This window comes from Podarcis vaucheri (assembly GCF_965113315.1).
Source record: "Podarcis vaucheri genome assembly, chromosome: 4".
In the NCBI taxonomy this organism is placed as follows: domain Eukaryota; kingdom Metazoa; phylum Chordata; class Lepidosauria; order Squamata; family Lacertidae; genus Podarcis; species Podarcis vaucheri.
In genome coordinates, this window is record NC_138762.1 from 24108513 (window position 1) to 24133344 (window position 24832).

Genomic DNA, 24832 nt, shown 5'->3' on the forward strand with positions numbered 1-24832 from the left:
TTACACTATTTTATGTAAACTTCTTACAAGAATTTTGAAAAAAATGATGCGGTGTATAAATCTTGCTATATAAATAAATAAAATCTAAACATCAGGGGGGTTTTTTAAATGGCACGGAGAATCCTGGACATGGGCTGACTGACTGGAACAAGAATGCAGTGGTGCCTTGGTTCTCAAACACCTTGGTACTCAACTTGGAAGCCAAACACTGCAAACCCGGAAGTAAGTGTTCCGGTTTGTGAACTTTTTTCAGAAGCCAAACGTGCTCCAATTTGAGTGTTATGCTTCCGATTTGAGTGCCACACTTCCGTTTTGAGTACCATACTTCCGTTCTGAGTGTTACACTGAGTGTTACGCTCTTTTTGCTATTTATTTTGAGTTTTTGCGGCTCTTTTTGTTTTGTTTTTGTGACTGTATGGAACCCAGTTCAGCTACTGATTGATTGTGTGACTGCAGTACATTGTTTAATGCTTTCATTTTATGGATCAATGGTCTCGTTAGACAGTAAAATTCATGTTAAATTGCTGTTTTAGGGGTTGTTTTTAAAAGTCTGGAATGGATTAATCCCTTTTGCATTACTTTCTGTGGGAAAGCGTGCCTTGGTTTTGGAACGGACTTCCGGAACGGATTAAGTTTGAGAACCAAGATCCCACTGTACTCCACAATTTTGTGGTGGGTCCCACTCGTACCTTTTCGGAAGGCCAGAATCATTGTGTACACGAGGAAAAGCAGGCAATAGTTGATGAAACTCTGCAGCATTGGAGTGTTGACCTGGTACTTGTCCGCCAAGTACTGGCTTGTAACCGCAGTCCCACATATGAACAGCGAAAGTATCTGACCAAGGAAAAGCGTTTTCACAATATGCCTGCAAATGAGAAAAGTTTAGAGGACCATTATTCTTCTTCATGCATTTTTATTCTTATTAATCACATGCCAATAATTGGGAGCTGCTTCTGTTACCTCACGTCAGCAAGTGAAGCAAAACTGTACCAAGAAAAATCATGCCTGTGACCCTCTAAATTTTGTTAGATGTTAGCGGCACCATCGCTGACCATTGACCAAGCTGGCCACATCTGAAGGCCCACGGTTTCCCCACCCCTGCCCAACAGAATGGTCTGGTTTAGCATTTTTTATTGATTTATTTTTTTTACTGCAAATGTATTAAAGGTGGAAAATAAAGGGGGGAGATATAAAGAATGGGAAAAGACAAACCACCAAAGAACTAAAACAAACCCAACAGCTCACAGTCACAATTTATTTTATTCGCATTGCGTTAAGCAAAGCTAAACACTTTGAATCCACCAAGCTTGCCTAATACTGTATTTGCACTTGGCATCCATCCACTGTTACTTTAGAAACCAAATTTTTTTCCACAGAAAATTTTTCCACATCGCATTGCTCAGCACCTCACAGGTTCAAGAGCTGCTCCAGCAGATTCCTTATGCTTTTTATTGTGTATAGCGAACTACGGAGTCACTGCAAACCGGCCTGCAAATTCATTACTTTAAACTCAAGAGCTGCTATTTAAACTTATTTATGTAGCATACATATTTCTAAATCATTCCTAGGAAGCAGCCAGAGAAATTTATACAGTCATTGAAACGACAGGGGTTATTTCAGTCGGAAGTTCAAAAGGCGGACCGTGACACTATAATTATGACATGTCAAAGCTTCAAAAGGTATAAAGAAACCGATAAAGAGGTAAACAAACACACATAATACAAGACGCAAACTGCAAGCCTGTGCAGTATGTCCTATCAAAATGTTATCAGCCTATCAACCATGTATGATAGCACAAGCATCTCCTTTTGCAAAAGAGAGAGACAGTGAGTGTGTTCAGCATTCACAATTCACCAGGCACATTTTGAACCCATGGGATGATGCCCAGGCACCAGGATAGCTCCTGACATCCAGTGGCGTAGCGTGGGTTGTCAGCACCCGGGGAAAGGCAAGTAATTTGCGCCCCCTAACCCGTGGATTTGCGCCCCCTAACCCTAACCCCCAGATGTTGCACCCGGTGCGGCCGGGCCCCCCTGCACCCCCCACGCTACCCCACTGCTGACATCTCCACCATCTGGAGGTGTACACCTGGGGATTTTGACTGTTTTCACACAGTAGCAACACACCCTCTGGAATTCTATGTGTTACATTTCATCTGTACAATCAGAATGAATTTCAGGAACCAAAAAGTCGCATTGCAAAAATACAATTTTCGAGCCAGCTGTCCCCAAAATGGCAACCAGGCATTCTGTTCTGGCAACTGTAACCATGGTTAAGGAGCCATTTGGCGCCTAGCTTATATATCTGAGTTTCTAACACTGCGTATGTCTGCTGAAGCACTCAACAGGCCCACAATTCATCCAACAATGTGCTGCTTTTTATTTGGTAGGTTGTAGGCCAGGGAATTCAGCAGTGAAATGAAAGTCACAGGGCCAAATACATTTTCTTTAACACCACATAAGCATCATCACCACATCTCTAGGCCACCTTTCGGTTCTCTCCCTCTCAATGCTATCCTTCCAACAACCCTGTGAGGTGGTTAGGTAGGTTAGTTTAGAGAACATGAACTTCATGGCTGAGTGGGGATCTCAACCCTGGCTTCCCAAGGTCCTAGTAAAACCATGATTTAATGTTAACCATAGTAAAACTTCAGGTGCCTGATTCACAATCACTTAAGCCTTTGTTTACTGCATCAGAGAAGAGTTAAAATCACCAGAGAGAGCAGCCGAGTGTTAATCACTCGCAGTTGTGTAGCTTTGGGGGCAGCGGTGGTTTCTTAACCATAATTAAGGAGCGGGTGGAGCGGGTTCAGGTTTTGCACGTATTGCTAGGCCATGTAAAAGATATTTCGCAGCACAAACTTGTCATCGCCTGCAGAAAACAATCAATAGCGAGATTAATAGATAATAAAATGACGACTATCTGAGGTGCTGGGTAAATTATTAATAATGAGAACACATGTTATTAAAGGCAAATGTGTGGAATTAAATAACCTTCTATAGGGTTTTAGAAGCACGTTGCAGAACGCCGATGGCAAAAACTTTAGTTTTCCACATGGAAAGAACAGAAAACACACACGCGTAACCAGCATCTCCCTCTCCACTAATTCCCCTAATTGTGCTACTGGGATGCCTATTGATTACCACTGTTCTTATCTATTATTTATCAGCCTATAAATAAAAGAAAAATAACCTTCCCCTCCCAAGCACTTGGATGCATCTCTCTGGCCCGCTTTACGAAGACAGTAAAGATTAATTGCTTTGGCTCCTTTCTGGGATGAGGTAATGGCAGTGATCTCAGGCAGACATTCAGTTCTACAACGCATGGCTTTGATTTATTCCGCCGGCCATAGACCACAAAAGCTTGTCCCGCTCATTAGTTGTCTCATGTATAGTATACTCCTGCCCAGTCATTGCGTTCCTCGGGAGAGACACTGTTAGTAGTGGCTTGTGATCCAATGGTTCGATTTATGTCCTTTCAGTGTGGCAGAACCTGCCCCTTGGAATGCGCTCCCAATGAATGAATGTCAGGCCGGCTCCTGCGGATTTGGCACTTGGGCGCCTGCTGAAAACTCATCCAGGCTTTCCCTGAGGGATAATACATGTTGATGTATTAATCTGATCTACTGATTTGTGAGGCATTTTGTACTTGTCTTACGAATACAATTTTTTTGACAAATTTATGCTTTGTTCACTCACTGCCATGGTATCCCCCACCCTCCTTAATGGTGGTATATAAATCTTTGCTAAATAAATAAATAAATGGATATGGGTTTCACCTCCTTGGCTCCGCCTCAATGTCTGAATGCCCTCCTTACCAATGACACCATCGTCCATTCTGAAAATACACACTCCAGTGGCACAGGCCTCATTTCAGCACAGTTCTATTCCACACTGCTGCAGTATGTATGAAAATCAGGCAGGCTAATCAGATGGGTCCTCCATTTCTCTCCCTTCCAACTGCTGGCCAGATGGTGAACAGGTGGGAAAGTCCAATGAAGCCTGACCGACCTGCATTTTTCAGATATTCACTCATATATGACACTCATATGGACACTGAGATCCAGTGCCGAGGGCCTTCTGGCGGTTCCCTCATTGCGAGAAGTGAGGCTACAGGGAACCAGACGGAGGGCCTTCTCGGTAGTGGCGCCCGCCCTGTGGAACGCCCTCCCATCAGATGTCAAAGAGATAAACAACTACCTGACTATGAGGCCTGGGATTGCTACCGTGGAGGGGCGAGGGAGGTATGGCGGTGGGGGCAGATGTTACAGGCGAAGGGGATCGAGATATGGATACGCTCGTACCCTTTCCAATCTGCGCCCCATCCCGAGGGACGAGGGTAGGGTGAGCAAGGATTACTCACCTCCGTCACTGGTGCTGTGCAATGCCAGGTCTATAGGCAATAAAACCGCCACCCTGCGAGATTTCTTTATCTCGCAGGGGGTCGACCTGGCTTGTGTGACGGAGACCTGGGTGCGCGAAGGGGCAACAGTTACCTTACGAGAGATGGCGCCCCCGGGTTTCTCTGTCCTCCACCAGTCGCGGACTGTGGGCCGGGGGGGAGGGGTGGCATTATTAATCCGGGAAGATTGTCCTTTCAGGGCTCTACCATCGCCATCGATCCCCGGCATTGAATGTGTTGGCCTAGTGTGGGGCTCCGAGGAGAGCTTGGCTGTCTGGCTGGTGTACCGGCCACCTAGCGCACCAGCAGCCACCCTGTCAGGCCTGCTGGAGGCGGTGGCCGGCTGGGCCTTGGAGTTCCCTAACCTATTGGTATTGGGGGACTTCAACATCCATGCCGATGCCACTCCCTCCTCACAGGCTCTGGACCTGGTGTCTTCCATGGCGACACTAGGGCTCTCCCAGTTTGTTTCGGGCCCCACACATCAAGCAGGCCACACGCTGGATTTGATCTTTGGCGTCGGTATAGATGTGATCATGTCTCCTCCGACGAAGGTGCCATGGTCTGATCACTACGCTCTGAAAGCCAGGATTGACTTTCCACCCCCACCCTGCTTAGGTGGCGAGCCAATTTGGGCTCGCCCGCAGAGGCTGATGGACCCCGAGAGATTCCGCCAAGCCTTGCGGGACCTTGCTCCCCCTGGCGACTCATTGACTGAGCTTGTTGAGGGCTGGAATGCCCAGCTCCAGGCAGCCATCGATGAGATCGCACCTAAGCGCCCTCTGCGACCCCGCAGAAACCGGGCTCCCTGGTTTACCGAGGAGCTTCGGAAAATGAAGCGGGACCTCAGACGGCTAGAGCGAGTATGGCGGGGTGCCCGTGACGGAGCCTCAAGAACATCTTATAGGGCTTTTATGAAAACCTACGAGATGGCGGTGAAGGCTGCTAAGAAGTCATACTTCTCGGCCTCCATTGCATCCGCTAGCTCTCGCCCAGCGCAATTATTTAGCATAATCAGGTCTTTAACGTCCCTTGAGGGACAGCCAAATTTAAATAACAAATTGACACACGGCTGTGAGGCATTCGCGAGCTTTTTTGCGGAGAAGGTCTTGTCGCTCCGCCATGACCTCCCTGCCAATTTGGATACAATAAAGGAACTGGAGGCCCCTCGACTGTCCTCGGGTCCAGTATTGGACCACTTCGACCAGATATCCCCAGCCGATGTGGACAGACTCCTCCGAGCTGGAAAGCCCACCACTTGTCCTCTCGACCCGTGCCCGTCTTGGCTGATTAGAGCGTGTCCAGACGAGGTGCGGGCCCTCCTGGGGAATATCATCAATTTGTCCCTTGGCACGGGGACATTCCCAGGGGAACTGAAGGAGGCAGTGGTGCGCCCGCTCTTAAAGAAAACATCATTAGATCCTTTAGATCTATCCAATTACCGCCCGGTTTCGAATCTTCCGTTCCTGGGTAAGGTGATTGAGAGAGCGGTTGCTGAACAGCTTGGTGGGTTTCTGGATGAAACATTGGCTCTGGATCCATTCCAGTCTGGCTTCCGCGCTGGTCATGGGACCGAGACGGCTCTGGTCGCCCTAACAGATGACCTTCGTAGACAGCTGGATCGAGGCGGGTCAGGGCTGCTGATTCTTTTAGATCTATCAGCAGCTTTCGACATGGTCGATCACGAACTTTTGGACCACCGCCTTACCGACGTGGGGATCCAGGGCACAGTCCTTCAATGGCTGCGCTCGTTTCTCTCTGGTCGGGGACAGAGGGTGGCGCTTGGGGGGGAATTGTCATCGCGCCACTCCTTGGTGTGTGGAGTACCTCAGGGCGCGATACTCTCCCCGATGCTTTTCAACATCTTTATGCGCCCCCTCGCCCAGCTTGTTCGGAGTTTTGGGCTGGGTTGTCATCAGTATGCCGATGACACCCAACTCTATCTGTTGATGGATGGCCATCCTGACTCGGCCCCAGACACACTGAGCAGATGTTTGGAAGCTGTGGCTGGATGGTTACGTGGGAGCCGGTTGAAGCTAAATCCTTCGAAGACAGAGGTCCTGTGGCTGGGACGGGGCGATATGGGATTGGGGGGGCAACTCCCATCTCTTGCGGGGGCGCAATTAGTGCCAGCACCGTCCGTTAAGAGTTTGGGTGTAATCTTCGACACCTCCCTTTCCATGGAGGCGCAGATTGCAGCTATAACAAAGGCGGCATTTTTCCATCTCCGCCAAGCTAAGCAGTTGGCTCCTTACCTCTCTCGCCCTGACCTAGCCACTGTGATCCACGCGACGGTCACCTCCAGACTGGATTATTGTAACTCGCTCTACGTGGGGCTGCCCTTGAGACTGACCCAGAAACTCCAGCGGGTGCAGAATGCTGCAGCGAGACTCCTTACGAGGTCTTCGCTGCGAGATCACATTCACCCGGTGCTATACCAGCTGCACTGGCTCCCGGTGGAGTACAGGATCAGGTTTAAGGTGCTGGTTTTAACCTTTAAAGCCCTATATGGCCTAGGACCCTCGTACCTACGGGACCGCCTCTCCTGGTATGCCCCACAGAGAAACCTACGGTCTTCAAATAAAAACATCTTGAAGGTCCCAGGCCACAGAGAAGTTAGGCTGGCCTCAACTAGAGCCAGGGCTTTTTCGGCTGTGGCTCCGATCTGGTGGAACACTCTGTCACAAGAGACCAGGGCCCTGCGGGACTTGACATCCTTCCACAGGGCCTGCAAGACAGAGCTGTTCCACCAGGCCTTTGGCCAGGGCACAGCCTGACTCCCTCCCTCGGCAATCTTCGCAGAGCTCTGGCCCAATGGTTGCTAGTGGCTTGAATTAATTAATTTTTATAATGAATGATTTTAGAATGTTGTTTATGTTGTACCTTTGTACTGTTTTATTGTTGTTAGCCGCCCTGAGCCCGGCTTCGGCTGGGGAGGGCGGGATATAAATAAAATTTATTATTATTATTATTATTATTATTATTCAGAAGACCCCTTAGGCAGCCCTGTTCAGGGAAGTTTTTAATATTTAGCGCTGTACTGTTTTTAACACTTGATTGGGAGCCGCCCAGAGTGGCTGGGGAAACTCAGCCAGGTGGGCGGGGTATAAATAATAAAATTATTATTATTATTATTATTATTATTATTATTATTATTATTATTATTTACTGCAGCAGCTTTGGATCACACCAAGTAAAGCATCTCCTGCGGTTTAGAGGCATCATCCACTTTCCAATGAATTGCCTGTTTATCACTCTGCTGTCACTTTGGGAAGCAATCCCAATCAGGCTCAAACTCTATGAAATTCAGGTTTTCAGGCTGCTCTTCTGTTTAAGAGAGCTTTAGTCTGCTCGATTTTAAAGAAAATTAAGAAGTAATGAGTAAGCCACAGCAACGTTTCAGAAACATTGCCAAAAAGGCAATCTGTTCACTCTTCTAGCTCACAAAGCAACTAAGTGAGTTTATTAACTCACACCGCGAGACATGAAAGTGTGACTGCAGGTAAATGTTTTAACCGTTACGTTAATGGCAATCCGGGCAGGCGTTTATAAATTAAGAGGGCGCTCAACTGTTGCGCCTGAAGCCTAAATTAACTTAAGAGTTGCTTTTACTCCAGAAGTGCCGCATGTACAAATGGCAAGAGAACTTGTGGAGTTGCAATAAGTTCAATATATTTTGGACGGAAGCTGATGACAGGTGATTTTCCCATGCACCTGCTAATATTTGCACTGGATTCTGTTGAAGAACTCCTCCTACCTGATCAAAGTGAGAGGATATATAATTAAGCTGTTTATTACGATCAGAACTGCGATAAGTGCTAAATGGAAGTTCAACAGTCTCACATTTTTGTTGTACCCACCCTTCACCATCCGATCCCAAGGTGTGGCACAATAATTTAAAATTCAATATTAAAAACCGTTCAACACAAATGACTAACAGCAACACCTTGAACAGTCTGGGAGCAAATCAGCAACCTATCTGAGCAATGTGTTATGCGCTGACAGGCTCTCACTCCTGTTTGCAACCATGCCACAGCATTCTGCGTGAACTGCAAGGGAAGCCCCACATAGGGTGCACTGCAGTAGCCCAATCTTGAAGAAACCATTGCATAAACCAGTGTGGCCAATCCAGGAACAGCTGTAGCTGCTGCACTAATGGCACTTCTAGCCACTGAGGCTACTTGGGCCTCCAGTGACAAAGTCGGATCCAGAAGCATCCCTGGACTGCAAACCTGCTCCTCCAAAAAAGGAGAATGCAACCCTATCTAGGGGAGGCAATTGATCAGTTTCTCGGGCACTTGGCCACAGAGCCCCTGACTTGCTAGGATTCAAGCTCAGCTTGTTTTCCTCTCCTTCATCTCATCACTGGCACCAGTCCAAGGGACTGCATGGCCTCTCCCGATTCAGATGCTATGGAGAAATAGAGCTGAGTGTCATCAACATACCGATGGCACCTTTCCCTAAAACTCCTAATGACCACTCTCAGCAGTTTCGTATTGACATTAAATAGCATTGAATATAAGATAGTGCCCTGCAGTACCCCATTATGTAATCTCCAGGGCATTGAAAAGCACTCTCCCAATGTTATTCTCTGGTCCAGGATTGGATCATGGTCAATGGGATAAAGAGCTGATGAGACATCAAGAACAGTGTTAGAAACTCAGATACGTTAAATAGGCGCCAAATGGCTCCTTAAACCAATGTTACAGTGGCCAAAATGGAACGACTAGTTGCCATTTTGGGGTAAGGCGAGATCTAAACTCTCGTTTTTCCAATAACAGACTGACTTTGATTGATTCTCTGTTCAACACCTGGCTGGTTCAGATGACTACTTTGAGCTAGGTTAATAACTTTTGAGAAATTAAATAAGAAAAGTCACTTGATCCAGGGACTGTCCACATATCTACTCGCCTGTTCCGACCTTCTTTTTCTTAATGGCGGACATTCATTCCACAATGAACTATGATGTTGTTAACTGCCCCTGCTCAGGCTGCACAGAAAATGCATTTTGGCTCCTGAAATTCTTTCCAATTGTGAGGATAAAATATAACCAATAGAATTCTACAGAATGTGGTTATTAGTGTGTGAAAACAGTCAAGACCCAATGATCCCCGGGCAGATACCTCCAGAGATGGTGGAAATGTCAGGCACCCTCTCAGTGCCCAGGCATCTCCACTTGCTTGGGGCAAGATAAAGCAATGAACGAATTCAATTAATAATAATAATAGTAACCGCCATGGGAGGAAAAGCTGCAGGGGTATGGGGGGGTATCGTTTGTTTAAGAGTCACAAAATGGTGGGAAGCCCTCCTGCCATTTCTCTACTTTGAATTCCCTTTTCCCAAAGAGACTTTAGAAAGTTGCTGTGGCCCTAAGTTTTAGTGTAGGCCTTAAACTGGCCTCTGTCTTGTTCTGGTAAGGCAATTCTTACGTTGTCATAAGAAAGTGATGGGCAATCTTTTTTCTCTTTTTCTCTCCACAACAACAGGAGAGTGTCAGATCACTCTTGCCTGAGAAGTGAGCTGATCCCTTGCAGAATGCCTTTAAAAACAGGCCAAAATTAGGTCCTAGGTACCCCCACTGTCCTAAAAGAGTGGTGCAAGAAAATTCCCTGTCCTTCACCATGCTCTTAGTCACTGTAAGGCCTAAATTAACTTTTTTTTTTTTTTTGGTCACGGGGGCATAATTTAAGTACTTTAAAGGACCACTAATTTAAAAAAGAAGGGGTTTAACATGGGGTTTAAATTTCCAAGCAACATTAGCCAGGATTAAAAGTACGTCCACTTTAGCCAAGGCATTTCAGAACCTCAGTAATTTGGAATCTTCAGATTGAAGAACAGAATCTAAGCAACAACTACTCAGTTGTGGTTAATTGTTCTTCAACCTGTAGCCACTATATTCACAGCCCTCAGTCTTCAAAACCAGTTGAAACTGTTTTATCATGTCCTCCCTCCCCTTACAGCAATGACATGTTGCAGTCTGAAGGCCTTTTGACGCAAGGGCCCGCTATTCTGCAAAAATATATCACTTGACCTTTCTTCCAGGAGGCAATGCAAGGTTCTTCGTTTAGAATAATACGAGAAAAAACTTGGCTGCCAGTTTAAGAAGCAGAAATTCCTTTGCAATCTGCTCTGCAACCTGGACCTTAAACCTTACAGAGCAATAATTTCCATCAAAAGGTCTCAAGCAAGCAGTTTTATCAATGTCCTATATCGCTTGGCTCTGAAAGAGAGGAGAGGATTGCCTGAGACAACCCCCCTCCCCGTAAGATTCATTAGTTTAATTGTTTGGAATTCTATTTTTTTAAAAAAGGAAAAAAGGATATAGAAGCGGGAGACAGGTCTGAAGTCCAATCTAGTCAAGTCCCAGTATAGGGATAAGAGCTTAACCCTTCTTCACTTCACAGAAGGGCTGCAACAAATCATTAGCTTTGAACAAAGCACAGCAATATCTAGCTATGACATTGTCTGTTTATAATGAGAGGGACGGTAACAGTTCAGGTAGAAACATTAGGCCAACTTCCATTGTCATACAAGCATACAACCAGTGCTGTTTTTCTAGAAAAAGGTGCCAGACCTCATCATGAACACCTCCCTTGTTCTCTTATAAAGGCAATGGCACCCACCTGAGAGGTGCTGGAACTGAGCCCTCCGTACAACTTTAACAACAAAGCAATTTCCAGTCCTAAAAGCATATTCACCAAACTGATCCAATAAAACACATTGCCATGCCAGTCTTGAGATCAACTTCCCCATTGCCTTGCCCTCCCCCAATCATAGCTGCCGATTTTTCCCTTTTCTTGTGAGGAATCCTATTCAGAATAAGGGAATTTCCCTTTAAAAAAGGGAAACGTTAACAGCTATGCCCCCAGTAAGCAGCAGGGACCTACCTGCCAAAAGAATAGCAGTTCTGCCCCACCCAAACAGCCACTTTTGCCTCAGGTGAGCTGTTTGCAGGGAAGCCTCTGATCAACTGATCGTCTAGGCCCTGCCAAGTGCTGTGCACAGACCTGCGATTATACCTTTTAAGACCAAGAGGATGCTACTGCCATCATGCTTCAACCTTCCCAGACACATCTGGCCAACAAGATGGAGCAAGTCAGTTGCTCAAGACCATGATCTCGGAGTACCAGGCAGAGAGAGGTGTGGACTGAACCTATGTTCCCTGCACCTACAACCCATTTCAACAACGACAAACAAGCAAGACGGAAAGGTAGGTGACTTGACCATAACCACAAATGGAGGCAGGGTGGGTGGGCAAAGCTAATCCACTAATCATTTCTCCTTCAATTAATTCCCTACCCAGATGCCCCAAATCAATCCCTCAGCTTTTTGGGTTTTTTACAAAGTTCACACAATTTTGTTGTTGTTTAGTCTTTTAGTCATGTTTGTGACCCCATGGACCAGAGCATGCCAGGCACTTCTGTCTTCTCACACAGTTTACCATCCAAATTAATGCTTCAAATATTCATTCCAGCCAAGATTAATTTTCCCCAGATCCTCCAATCAATTTCACAGCAGCTGGTTCTTCCCCCACCACAAAAATTGAATTTCCTACTCAGATACCCCCCCCACTACCAAATCAATTCCAATGGAAAAACATTAAGTTTCCGCCTGTTTCTTGCAAAAGCAAATAGATGCCAACTTTTCTGCTGGGCTCTCCTTTGATACTCTTTTACAATAACAACCAATAGTCCATTATTCTGTCTGCAACTTAAAGGAGAAAGGCTTACAGAGCAAAGAAAACCTGGAATTCAAAACAGCCATCTGATACTGAATCACCAGCCAGCCTTCCACTACTTTTGTTGCAACACCTCTCTGGCTACTCCACCCAACAGCCACTCAGGTGTTGGGGCATGCAAGTACCTAGCTGCAAGCATTTTATTCTTGTTCACTGGCACCAACATCTCAGCCCAGACCCAGAGGCGACATAACTATGCTCCCTTGCACCCTTGGCAAGGAGATGTATTTTATGGCTATTTTTGTGCCCTTGGACTGAGGGCCAACCTAACCAATCCCTAGGTTTGCCCCTGCCCACACCCTAAAGAAAGTGATCTGCCATCATATGGGCCTCTAGAAGTCTACAGGCTGCTCCTAGGTCCCTTCAGACATTTGTAGGGTGTAGAAAGCTGACTTATGCCAGGTCAGGCTATCATCTAATGTTAGGAACATAAGCTACCTTAGATGGAGTCAGATGATTGACCCACTTAGTACTGTCCACACTGACTGGCAGCAGCTCTCGACGGTTTCAAGCAGGCATGCGGAGGAGGTGCTCCTCCAGTCAGCCAAGGCCCTTCCCCGCTGTCTACTTTCCAGAGCCTCTGCCAGCAGCATACACAAAATAATAATAATCAGCCGGGAACATTCTGCCTTGCTTCACCGCTCCCCAAATAAATACATTTCTTTCTTCTGTATTAGTCAGCCATAAACCACTAAGACTTAAGCACGAAGGCTCTTTCCGAATACCCCGTGGCGCTCACGAACTAACCACAAAAAAACACAAAGTACGCCTTGAGCATGTGCAGAGGGCACAACCTCAGCCAGCCAACCCCAACCCACCCTACTCAAGAGGAAGGATTCCTCCGCCAGAAAGTGAACAAACTTGCTTCTCACGTGAAGATTTCCTTATCCCCCCCCCACACACACCCACACAAAAGCAGAAAGCGCTCCGACCGCGTGCCGCTTCAGAGAAGCACGTGCGCCACAGAAGGCGCAGCCCGGAAGCGTAAAGAGAACAAAAGTCTGCTCAAAATCGGGTTGTAAACCCTGGAAGGGAATTGATCGGGTGCCAGCGCCTCGCTCGCTCGCTCGCCCTTTTGTGCTCACCAAGAGCAGAGCTTGTCCCGGACACGTGTCAGAAAGCTGCTGCGGAAGGATCGTGGGGAAACGGCTGCTGATGTTGGTGGTGGTGATGATGATGATGGTGCCGCCGCCGCTGCTGTTGCTGCAACTGCCGGCGCGGCGGGGTTTCCATTCTTCAGCTCCAAGGAGGTCGAAGGCAAGCCTTCCATCGCAAGCGGCAGCCGGAGCGCAGATCCGCTCTGGAGAGGAGGCGCGGGCGGCAGAAAGCGGCGCGCAGGAGGAAAGGGAGGGGAAAGGAGGCGGGGCCGCCGCTACTGCTTCTCCGCCGACCTCCTCGGATTTGCTGCTGGGTGATGCTGCCGCCGCCGCTGTTCCTCGCTCGTCTCCTGCAGCAAACGATTAGCAGTCAGCAGATCGCACAAGCCCGGATCAAACACGCACAGCGCCCGCTGCCTGGTTGCTTGGGCACCTGCGCCAAAGGGTGCCAGCCAGGGGGAGTCAAAACAACCTCCCAGGTCCTCCCGCTTTTACTTGCTCCAGGCTTCATAGCACCTGCTGTTAAGAAGACCATAGCTGTCAATTTTCAGATTTGAAAATAAGGGATCAGCAGCCTCACCTGTCCCGGAGACAGTCTACGGGATATCTAACAATCCGGGATAGTAGCGGGAAATGGCGCTGAAATAAGGGAATTTCCCGCAAAAAAAGGGAAGCTTGACAGCTATGTGTGGCCTTGTTGAGAGCTTCCTGTTATGCGTTTGTACCCTTTTCGCTCATAGGTACTCCAGGCGGTTTACAGATAAAATCAGAGCAGCCGAATTAAATTTTTTTAAAGCATTAATAGAATTAAACTCTGTCGGTCTCTAAGGGCTATTAAAAACATTGGGGAAACTGACTGCTTTTAATGCTATCCCTAAGCCTGTTGAAAAAAGGTCTGCACCTGCCAAGGGAGCCAGTCTAGCTTCTGTAGCGAGGGAACAGTGGCATAGTGGGGAGGGGGCACAGAGACAGTGGTCCTGGGCGCAAAATTGTTTGGGGGTGCAAAATTTCAACCCCCGGTGCTTCCTCAGTACAGCTGCACACTTCTGAGGCTGAGCTCTGTTGAAAATGGCCTCTCCATGCAAGTCAGGAAGTGACTTCTCCAGACAACAGAATGACTCCTCTTATCTCCGCTGAGATTTCCTGGGTGACATAAATGCCCTTAAGCAGTTGAATGCGCATGCGTTCTCCCTCCCACCTACTCGTCCGCAGAGCCCCAGGTGTTAGCAACTCACTAGAAGGGAGTTCCAGAGTCCGGGAGCAGCCACTCAGAAGACCCTCTCCTATGTCTCTACCAAGCAAGGGCACCCGGTTCATGGGAGCTGAGACACTGTGGGGGCCCCAATCTCTCTTTTTTTGAGGGGGGCCAGGCCCCCTCAATGTTCAGGACATTGCATTGGGGGCCCTCAATCCTTGGTAGCACCTCTGCTACCGGGTGTGTTTGTGAGAGGTCAAGAGAGGACAAAATTGCCTTGTATACACATGGGATGGCAAAGCATAAGACCCTGTCCCATAGGATTCTGAATGACAGTGGGTGATGAAAACAGCATTATTCCTTGCCCAAAGCTGTGCTTTGTGTTTCCTTGAGATTCGTCCTTCTCACATGTGTGGAAATGTAGTAGCAAAGTCCAGATTGCCAGCTTGATTCTTCTCGTCTCACATCTGCATATTAAAGTAGCAAAGCCCAGAGTGGGCGATCTTCTTCGCACCTCACATCCAAAGCGGAAAGAACAAATCACAAACAAACACTGCTCAAATGTAACTGCTCTGTTCCGGCTTGACTCTGAGGTTACAGATAGTGAAACTGCAAGGCTTTATTATACAAACTTTTAAAAGAAACTTGGTAAAGGAAAGGAAATAATGGAATGAAGAGGTGTGATACATGTTTTTAAAAGAATTATAAGTAAAGAATGAATATGACACAAGCATAAATGTAAGGCTGTCATATGTCTGGATTTTCCTGGACATTACCAGGATTTCAAAGGTGGGGGGAATTTCCAAAAGGCAGTGCTTTGTCTAACTTTGAGGTTTGTCTGAAAAAAGCTCAACAACTTTCGGGGGGTCCTGAAATAAATGTCTCTAACAAATATTAGCTTCCTAGGTTGCCAAATACAAAAATTAGCCCCAGTGCTTCTGCTTTATTAGGGTTGCCAAATTACTAAAACCAAAATACAAAATGCAATCTACTGGTAATTGTGACAAGAGTCCCTCTTTTTTCTGGTCCCTGTTAATTATTTAAAACATTTGCACCCCACCTTTCCGAAAGAGTCAGGGAGGCTAACAACCCCCTAAAAAAAACCCTATAGAGAGAGGTTAAGAATACAACAAAGAGTCAAAATACAACAAAACCCTTGCTCAGTATTCGTCCAGAGAAGATGCAGCCTCAGCAAAAACAAAAAAACCAACACCCCCCTCCTGAAAAATAGAACATAGACCAAAGTTCGTTAAAATCACTAACAAACAAAGGACTCTGGAGAATGCCTGATTAAAATGTTGTTGTTCTGAGCTGCTTAAAGATCACTTGAAAAAGTTGGGCAAGTTGTTTAGTCTGGAGAAGAGAAGATTAAAGGGGGATGTGAGAGCCCTCTTCAAACATCTGAAGGTCTGTTTGGCAGAAGCTGGAACAGACTTTTCCTGTGTTGTTCCTTGGGGCAGCACTGGGATCAATGGTTAGACTTTGCAGGGAAGCAGAATTTGGCTCAGCACGAGCAGCAAGACTCTAATTGTACGAGGAGCTCAACAATGGGACAAACTGCCTTTGGGAGGTGATGATGAGTTCTCCTTCACTGAAGGTGCCTAAGCTGTAGTTGTGTCCTGTGTTGCACCCTTCACCAAACTGGTTTTGGACTACAACTCCCTAGCTGAGGCTGATGGGAGTTGTAGTCTGGAGGGCACCAGTTTCACAAAGGTTGGACTGGGTGACCTCTCAATTTCATTCGAACTCTAATTCTAGATTTATTTCCATGCACTCCCATGTCATGGACACAGAGGTGGAACCAGGTGGGGTACCACCGAATGAAGAAGGCTCAGAGCCCAGGGACTGGTGGTAGGATGACAATAAGTGGTCAGAGGGAGAAGACTGGGAAGAGGAGATGTTGGAAGCTGAAGACTGGGAAGAGGAGATGTTGGAAGCTGAAGAGGTAACAGGATTTAGTGAGTCTGTGGTAGACAGAAATCCAGAATCAGAGGCAAAAGCTGAAGAAGGGGGGAGGGAGGCGAAGAGGGCAGTGTCTCCTCCTGCTGCTGCAACAAGCTCCCCTCCGCTCTTGTATCCCAGAACCAGAAGAGGGCTGAAATGGACGGTGTAGCGACAGGCTGCAACCAGGCACAGTCTCCGATTGCTTGGAAAAAACCCTAGAGAGGAAGGGACTTAGACAGCTGATGGGAGGCAGGCAACTGATCCATGGGGCAAGACCTATCAGGGAAGAGCTGCTCATTAGGCCTGGTATTCCACCAAGTCTGTGCAGATCGTGTTCTTCCTACTAAAGAGTTAATTCCAACTTGCATGGTGTGATTTGCTGCTGGCTCGCCCCCAGGTTTCAGGCAGACTCCTGCATCAAGTACGGCCATGGCTCAGTTGTAGAGTACCTGCTTGGCATGCAGAAAGTCACAGGTTCAATCCCTGGCATCGCCAGGTAGGACCTGGGGAGCCTGGAGAACTGCTGCCAGTCAGTGTGGAGCCGCCTGGAGGACAGGGTTAATCAATGGCTATGTTCTTCTTCTGAATGCACCAAGCCTCTGAATGGCAGTTGCTGAGAATCACAAGCGGGGAGAGTGCAGCTATGTTCAGGTCTTGCTTTAGTGCTTCCCCTAGGGTACCTGGTTGGCCACAGTAAGAACAAGATGTTGAATTAGATGGACCATCAGCCTGACCCCGTAGACTCTCCTCATATTCTTAGATATTATTATTATTATTATTATTATTATTATTATTATTATTATTATTATTATTATTTATATCCCACCCTCCCCGGCCAGAGCCAGGCTCAGGGCAGCTAACACAAGTAAAATTACAGTAAAAACATAATGGGGGTGGGGGGAACCAATTTAAAATACGGGCTAAAATACAATTTAAAATGCAGTCGCGTTTTAATAGTAGCCCATAGTTCAAAACCATAAGGGGAGGGGAACATAAGGGTCAGACTGAGTCCAAACCAAAGGCCAGGCGGAACAGCTCTGTCTTGCAGGCCCTGCGGAAAGATGTCAAGTCCCGCAGGGCCCTAGTCTCTTGGGACAGAGCATTCCACCAAGTCGGGGCCAGTACTGAAAAGGCCCTGGCCCTAGTTGAGACCAATCTAACCACCTTGCGACTTGGGACCTCCAAAATGTTGTCATTTGTGGACCTTAAGGTCCTCCGTGCGACATACCAGGAGAGGCGGTCCCGTAGGTACGTGGGTCCTAGGCCGCATAGGGCTTTAAAGGTCAAAACCAGCACCTTAAACCTGACCCTATACTCCACAGGGAGCCAGTGCAGCTGGTAAAGCACTGGATGAATGTGATCCAGTGATATCCAGCTACCTGTCTTGAAGGAAGACAGGGAATATTTCTTTTTTTATATAAAAATAAGTAATTATTACAATCTCAGGGAGCGTATACCTTGACAGGAGCATCAATGCAAACCCACGTAGTCTGTGCACAGCTGTTGAATGTTTAACTTCTGATATCCTATCGTAGGCAATTATGTTGTTGTTGTTTTTCTAGGCTAAGTTTAACCCAAGAGCAAATACCTTTTTGGCTCTTAAGGCCTCAGAAGAGAGGCTGTTGCTGTGTAAAGAAATGATGCACACAGTAGAGAGTTACAATGTGCTGGTTGATTGATTGATTGATTGATTGATTGATTAAAACCAGCTAATTAAAAGGGGAAATTTGGGCTCTGGTCCTTAGTGTTAGAACAGGGAAGTTATACAGGCGTGTTCTTGTTGGCATCTGCAGAATGTTGGACCAGCATCCTTGGTAAGACCCTGGGCTGTATCTCCTATTTTATTTATGTATTGCTTTAACTAGGGCCCCCTGATCACTCTGCTCTCTAACCTCAGCAACCTGCCAACTCTTTTGCCGCCACTCCATGCTTTGCAGTGTATTTTCCTGTCATTTTCTTTACTCCAAAAAGTTCTATTTCAGGAGGCAAGCAGGTTTTTTTGCTTATTATTATTATTATTATATATCCCAACTTTCCTTCAAGGGACTCAAGGTAGCATATACAGTCATACCTCAGGTTACAGCCGCTTCAGGTTGCGTTTTTTCAGGTTACGCACCCGCCAAAACCCAAAAGTACCAGAACGGGTTACTTCCGGATTTCGGCAGTCGCACATGCGCAGAAGCACTAAATCACACTTTGCACATGTGCAGAAGGGTCTGCGCACGTGCTGGTTGCGAACGTGCATCCCGCACGGATCACGTTTGCAACCCGAGCATCCACTGTATATATTTCTCTTGCCTCCATTTAATCCTCACAACCCTGTAAGGTAACTTAGGCAGTGGTGGAGCTTCATGCTCCGGCACTGGGGTCAGAGAGCAGGTGGGGGGCGTGACTGGCGTGCGTCCCGGGGTGTGTGGTGTGCATCCCGTGGGCATGTCATGCCGCCCGCAGGGGTGTGGCGCGCATCCCAGGGGCATGACGCACTGCCTGCAGGGGTGTGGCGCACGTCCTGGGGCGTGACGCCCAGCGCGGGGGAGGCAGCTGTGATGGCACCTCACTGGGATCGTGGTGCCGGGGGCAGTTCAATCCCTCCACCCCCCTCTTCCTCCGCCAGTGAACTTAGGTGGGTTAAGCTGAGAGACTGTGGCTGGCCCAAGGTCACTCAGTGAGCTTTGTGGTCAAGTGTGGACTAGAAACCTGGGCTCCCAGGTCCTACTCTGACACTTTAGCCACTATCCTACCCTGCATTGGCTCTCCTTGTTTGTTACACAAGAGCACCAAATTGTTTGCACAGCCGAAATTTGGTGGAATGTAAGCGAATCCTACCCTAACAGTCTGCAAGTGGCCTGTGTCAAGGATTATTAAGGAACACACTCAATCATCCTGATCCCATTAACCCCCATTCTTACATTATGATGATTCTTGTGACACGAAAAGGAAAAGTAGTTTTTTGCCCATAAGAAAAACGTCATCATTCATATGACAAAGCCAATGCCTTTACTAGGCCAAACAAAATTCCACAAAATAGTGTTCAAGATTTTGGGTTCAACAACAACAGTAACAACATTTTAGTTAAGATTTTATGGTAAATCAGAACAAGTGGATGAAAACACACAAAAACTTAAGATCCTAAAAATAAAAAGGTTAAAACAATCCAAAATCTACATCGCATCCCATTGCAGACAGGAAAGAGGTGTACAGAGCAGAGGCAGAACACAAAGTCCTTTTGAACGAACTACATTCGTTCACCAGATGGAGCCTCAGTACAAACGCAAAATGCGAGAACATTCAGGGAACCAAACCTTACTTTGCATTTTGATGCATGTCAGCTCAGCCATATGTTTTTTTTCTTATTATTGAAGGTAAGGGTGTACAGTGGGTAAAGATGGAAAAAAACTGAGATGGATGGGGTTCCATTAAGCATCTCTGCTTTTTGGAAACATACCATATTTTTTGCTCTATAAGACTCACTTTTTCCCTCCTAAAGAGTAAGGGGAAATGTGTGTGCGTCTTATGGAGCGAATGCAGGCTGCACAGCTATCCCAGAAGCCAGAACAGCAAAAAGGATGGCTGCTTTCACTGTGCAGTGATCCCTCTTGCTGTTCTGGCTTCTGAGATTCAGAATATTTTTTTTCTTGTTTTCCTCCTCCAAAAACTAGGTGCGTCTTGTGGTCTGGTGCGTCTTATAGAGTGAAAAATATGGTAAATTCCAGTCTCTGCAATGGCTGGATAATCAGTTCTCATTTGCATTATTTAAAGCTTAGATTAAGTGGGTACCAGGGCTATCCCCACTTTTCCTGCTACAACACCACCCACTTTTTATGAATAAAAGCAGGATGTACTCTATAAATTCATGCAAACCCTTATGACTTGTATTGCCTACTTATTTTTATGTAAATAGTATCCCATTGATTATAACAGAATTTGGGAGACAAACCTCTCCCCTGGCTTTTAAGTTGCCAGCTACATTCATTTCCTCTTTGCCCAGCTATTTAAAAAAAGAAGCTACAAGACAATTAACCTCATTTGAATGAATTGCTATGGGTTCCTTGGGCCCACAAAAGTTTAATTGTTGTGTAAAATTTTGCTAAATGCTACTTCTGCTTCAGACCCAAATCATAGGTCCCAGCTGGGAAGTTCAGGTGGAAGAAGACAGGTAGAAGGTGATGGGAAGACCTCCGCCCAAAACCCTGGAATAGGATTGTCATCTTCCTGCTTACAGAAGACAGTGTCTATTTCAGCTGTCCTGTGTTTGAAGGGCTGGTAAGCCCAAGTTCCATTTAAAGGCAAAGAACTGCCGGAAGGGAGAGCAGGAGATTTGCAATTGCTCATCAGCAGCTGACACCTGGACAGGTAATCTGGCCACAGTCTACCAAACCATAGTAAGATCTATTTTATTTCTATTTAAATTATAGTAATTATTTCTAGATTTGCCGCTATACGTGTACATGGGCATAAGCAAATGCTATGCAAATCAGTGTCCTTACTTGTCCTCTTTATTTGTTGACGCGTTTTCTCTTTCATTCCTTTTTTGGCAATGCACAGGGGTCCACCCAACCCTGAAAAGCTTCTGCTGGATAGGGCAGATTATATTGGGCTAAGTAAGGTTATTGACAGCAACTTGTCCTGCAGGTATGAGGCTCTAAAAGCAAGCCATTTCATGTGCAAGAGTTGTGCCTCCGGTATTAATTCAGAGGTTTGGGGAAACTGCTCCGAAGAGAAGGCTCAGGGCCACTGTTGTTTTCCTTACAAAAGACCATGCAGCCTTCTTGTTTTTCTGCGAAGAAATACCACTACGTGGAATGAATATATGAAGGTTTTCCCAAATGCCCCCCTTTTTCCCTGAGCATTAAAATGCAACACACAACATGTACTTTCTAACTTTGTTCTGTCTGATTCCAGGAAACGTGGTCCTGAATTTATATTTAAGATGCTTGATTGGTATAGAAATATATTGCAATTTCTTTTCATTAACATTTGTCACTTGGCCTTAAATATCGCTGGTAGGAAAAGCAGCTTGGAAGAGGCTGCATTTAGTCTGGGCACCAAGCCAAATTGCACTTCCAATCCCCCACACCCTGCCAGCCATTACTGGAATTAGCAATAACCCTGAAATCTTTGATGTGTGCAGTGGGTTTTCAGCAAAATCTCACTAAATTTGACTGGGCGGTTTCCCCCATCATTTCCACTGCTTGTTCTTCTTACAGGTACTTATACCTGTTTCTAGGTCTCTTAGCTGTTTTGCACGAACAAATACAAGCATCATTATTTATTTTGTCTGCTTAGAGCACTTCTAGGCTGCATTTAATCATAATAATTGTAATTATAAATACTCAAAGGTTTGTTGTAGCTTATACTGAGAAACAATTGCGGGTTCCATCTTTTGTAAGTTGCTATGGGTGTAACTGACTGTAGAAATGCAACAAACCAGTAAACAATAAAGCAATAAAACAATGATTAAATGCCACATGCTTTGGAGAAATAAAAAGGCTGGATAATGAAAGGATGAAAGAGCTGGTGCTTCTTTCACTTATCACAATCTGTAAGCAGGGTGCCATCACTGAAAAGGCCCTCTCTCCATTTGCTACCCATCTCATCTCAACTTGGATTTGGGATAAGTGCATATGGGAAAAGACAGTTCCCTGTTTCCCAAGCTGTTTAGGGTTTGAAAAAATTAGGTCACATTGATATGAGCCCAGAAACACACAGGACACCTGTTAAGTTGTGGGTGAACATATCAGACGACACAATGATTCTTCAAACAGCTCTTGTTTATTCACAGGCTGAAGGGTTCAGCCAGCCTGCTTATATAGAGCTCCACTAGAACGCAACAGTAACCATTTTCTGTAACTATCCAATCACTGAACGTCACTTTCAATCCCTTATTTGCATATGTGGACCTGAGTGAAAACTATCTACAGTATCCCCCTGCTGGCCCAGGGTGAGAACTTAATGCAGATCTTTTAAAACAGGACTTAGAAAGGACCTATATGTTTAGAATGGCAAGCTCTGGATAACAACCAATCAAAGTCTCTGGACTGTCTTCAAGAGCTGCCCCATGTACAACTCAATATAGCAATTTAACTTGGATTTTTAAAAAGCATTGATAATAGTGGCAAGTATGCATCTTTGTAGCAGTTATCCAGGAGGGCATTCTGGAAATTTGTCCATTAAGAGCATAGGAGACTGTTTATAAAATTTATAAACTCCATCTCTCTCTCTCTCTCTATATATATATATATATGTGTGTGTGTGTGTGTGTGTACTCGCTCCACAAACAAGTTTCTGAAAGCGAAATACAAATACAAAGCAAGCTAAAACAATGATTATAACCATTTAAAAATACAAATATACAAATTCAAAACAGGAGCAAAAAGAAAAGAAAGAGAAAAACCCCGGAAGTGTAGCACTAGCAATACATTAAGGTGCAACAGACTCAAAAGCTTGTTTCAAAAGGAAAATGTTTCAATTGCTATGCTAGCAGAAGACATAAAAAGTGGAAGATAACCTAAATATGGAATGCCTCGCACCACTATAGAAAAAGCTGTTTTGCAGGTCGCCACCAGCTTTGCCTTGGAAGAGAATGTCTGGTTTCAGATCTCTAATAAACTATAATAGATAACTGATAGGTAATCAGTTCAAATAAAGGTGCTACCATAAAAATAGCATTTGAACATTAAGGCAAGGAGCAGAGAGGAAGATATAAGGTACGATTTCACCATCAACACAAAACCCCCTGCTAATTAGTTATACCTTGCAAGTATTCATTGCTACCGCTAGAGGCCACCTGTTCACAGCAACCAGTTCAAACACAGCTCTGTTTTTTCTTCAATCTCGTTTCAATGTTTGGCCTATCTTTGATAAACCAAGTAAGGGCTCATCCACACTTTCGCTTGCCCTGTATTTTAATCACATTGTGTGCAGATTAATTCCCCCGGGGTACAAGAGCTTTTCTCATTGCAAAGGTCTGATCTCAACCCGCTGAATCAGAGCTTATTGAATGCATGGGAAATCTAAATAGAGGTTTTCCTTAACCGAGCATCATTTCAGCGGGTGAGATTGGATTTTTGCACAGCTGTGAAACTTAGAAATGTGCTCATGGTACCAGGTGGTTCTATGAGCTCCTGCTATCAATACTACAGTACTTGAGTCTGCAAATGTTTCAACCTGAACTTAGGGCCCTTCCATTCATGATAATTTGTGCTCATTGTGATATCAGCACAATTATACACAATCCCACTTTCAGTACTTTTTGTGCCTGCAAATGTTTTGGGCTGAACATGCTGCTTCATTTTCAGTTGATACATGTCTTGTAGCTTCCTGCTGAAATACTGTAACTTCTCATACAGCAAATGTTCCATGAGGGTTTGGTTTTTTTGTCCGTCCCCCTGCCCCCACCATGTTTGCTACACCGTAGACAAAAGTGTCCCTCCAGATGACAACAACTCACTAACACTGGGGAAGCATCACAGAAACAACTAATAAAGCAGGACGATGTGGCGATGGTCCAGTATCAACCCGCGACTAAGGCGTTATAACTGCATCAATGATGTGTTGCGGAATACGCCTGTGGGGAATATTTTGAAAGCAGATATGAAGGAAGGGAATTCGGCTTTGAAAATACAGCTCTGTATTTAAGGAAAAGAGAGAGAAATCTACCACGCTGAAGAATAAATATTGTAGGGAAGCCAAGGAATTCTAACAGCCCAACATGCTGTAGAGTCTGTTCATTTAGCTTACTCGAATTTCTGGAGTTCACCAGCATCTGTGCAAGATTTGGAGCACTGTGGTTCTCAGAGGATGGGTGGAGGGCATTCCTAGGGAGGCACAAACAGATGCCAGCAAAGGCACATGCTCCCCACCAACCCCATTCCCAAGGGTGTCTGTGCAGAGATTTGTAGCATGAACTTATGAATGCCTACTCAAAGACATACCAATAGAATTAGTATGGCCAAAGCTCAGTGATACAGGATGTGCTTTGCTGGAAGGTGGTTCCAGATTCAGGCACCAGCATCTCCTGGTAAGATTCCTCCTGTCTGAAGCCCTGGAACACACTGACACTGAGAGTAGACACTACTGAGATAGGTATAAGGCAGTTCTATGTACTCAGAAGTAAGTCACGTTATCTCATAAATTGGGAAGGACCAAAGCTCAGTAGCAAAGCATCAGCCTTGCACGCAGAAGGTCCAATTTTTTATTCCTGGCATTGCCAGGTGGGGCTAGAAATGTCCACTGTTTGAAACCCTGGAGAGCCACTGCCAGACAGAGTAGGCAATACTGAACTAGATGGACCAGCTATGTGCCTTTTCCCCCTGACTTCCGTGGGACTCATTTATAAGCGAGGGCATATATCACAGATCAGCAACCAACTGCATGCAGCCTCAGCCTCATGTTGTGAAACTTTCAACACCTCTTGAAGCTGCCCTCGTCTTCCATTCTATCAGAATTCATGTTCAT

The 24832-nt window shown here is 45.9% G+C and overlaps 1 protein-coding gene across 1 annotated transcript in view; it reads right to left on the bottom strand.

Annotated features, from left to right (window-relative positions):
• The window catches only part of SLC35F2 (solute carrier family 35 member F2), a 30698-nt gene extending 16961 nt beyond the window's left edge, over nt 1-13737 (bottom strand). The window contains exons 1-2 of the mRNA XM_082219457.1: nt 13225-13737; nt 690-865 (exon numbers count right to left, since the gene is read on the bottom strand). Coding sequence (XP_082075583.1) covers nt 690-865; nt 13225-13409 — 361 coding nt within the window. The 5' untranslated portion in view covers nt 13410-13737. The remainder of the gene's footprint in view (nt 1-689; nt 866-13224) is intronic.
• Nucleotides 13738-24832: the final 11095 nt, after the last annotated feature.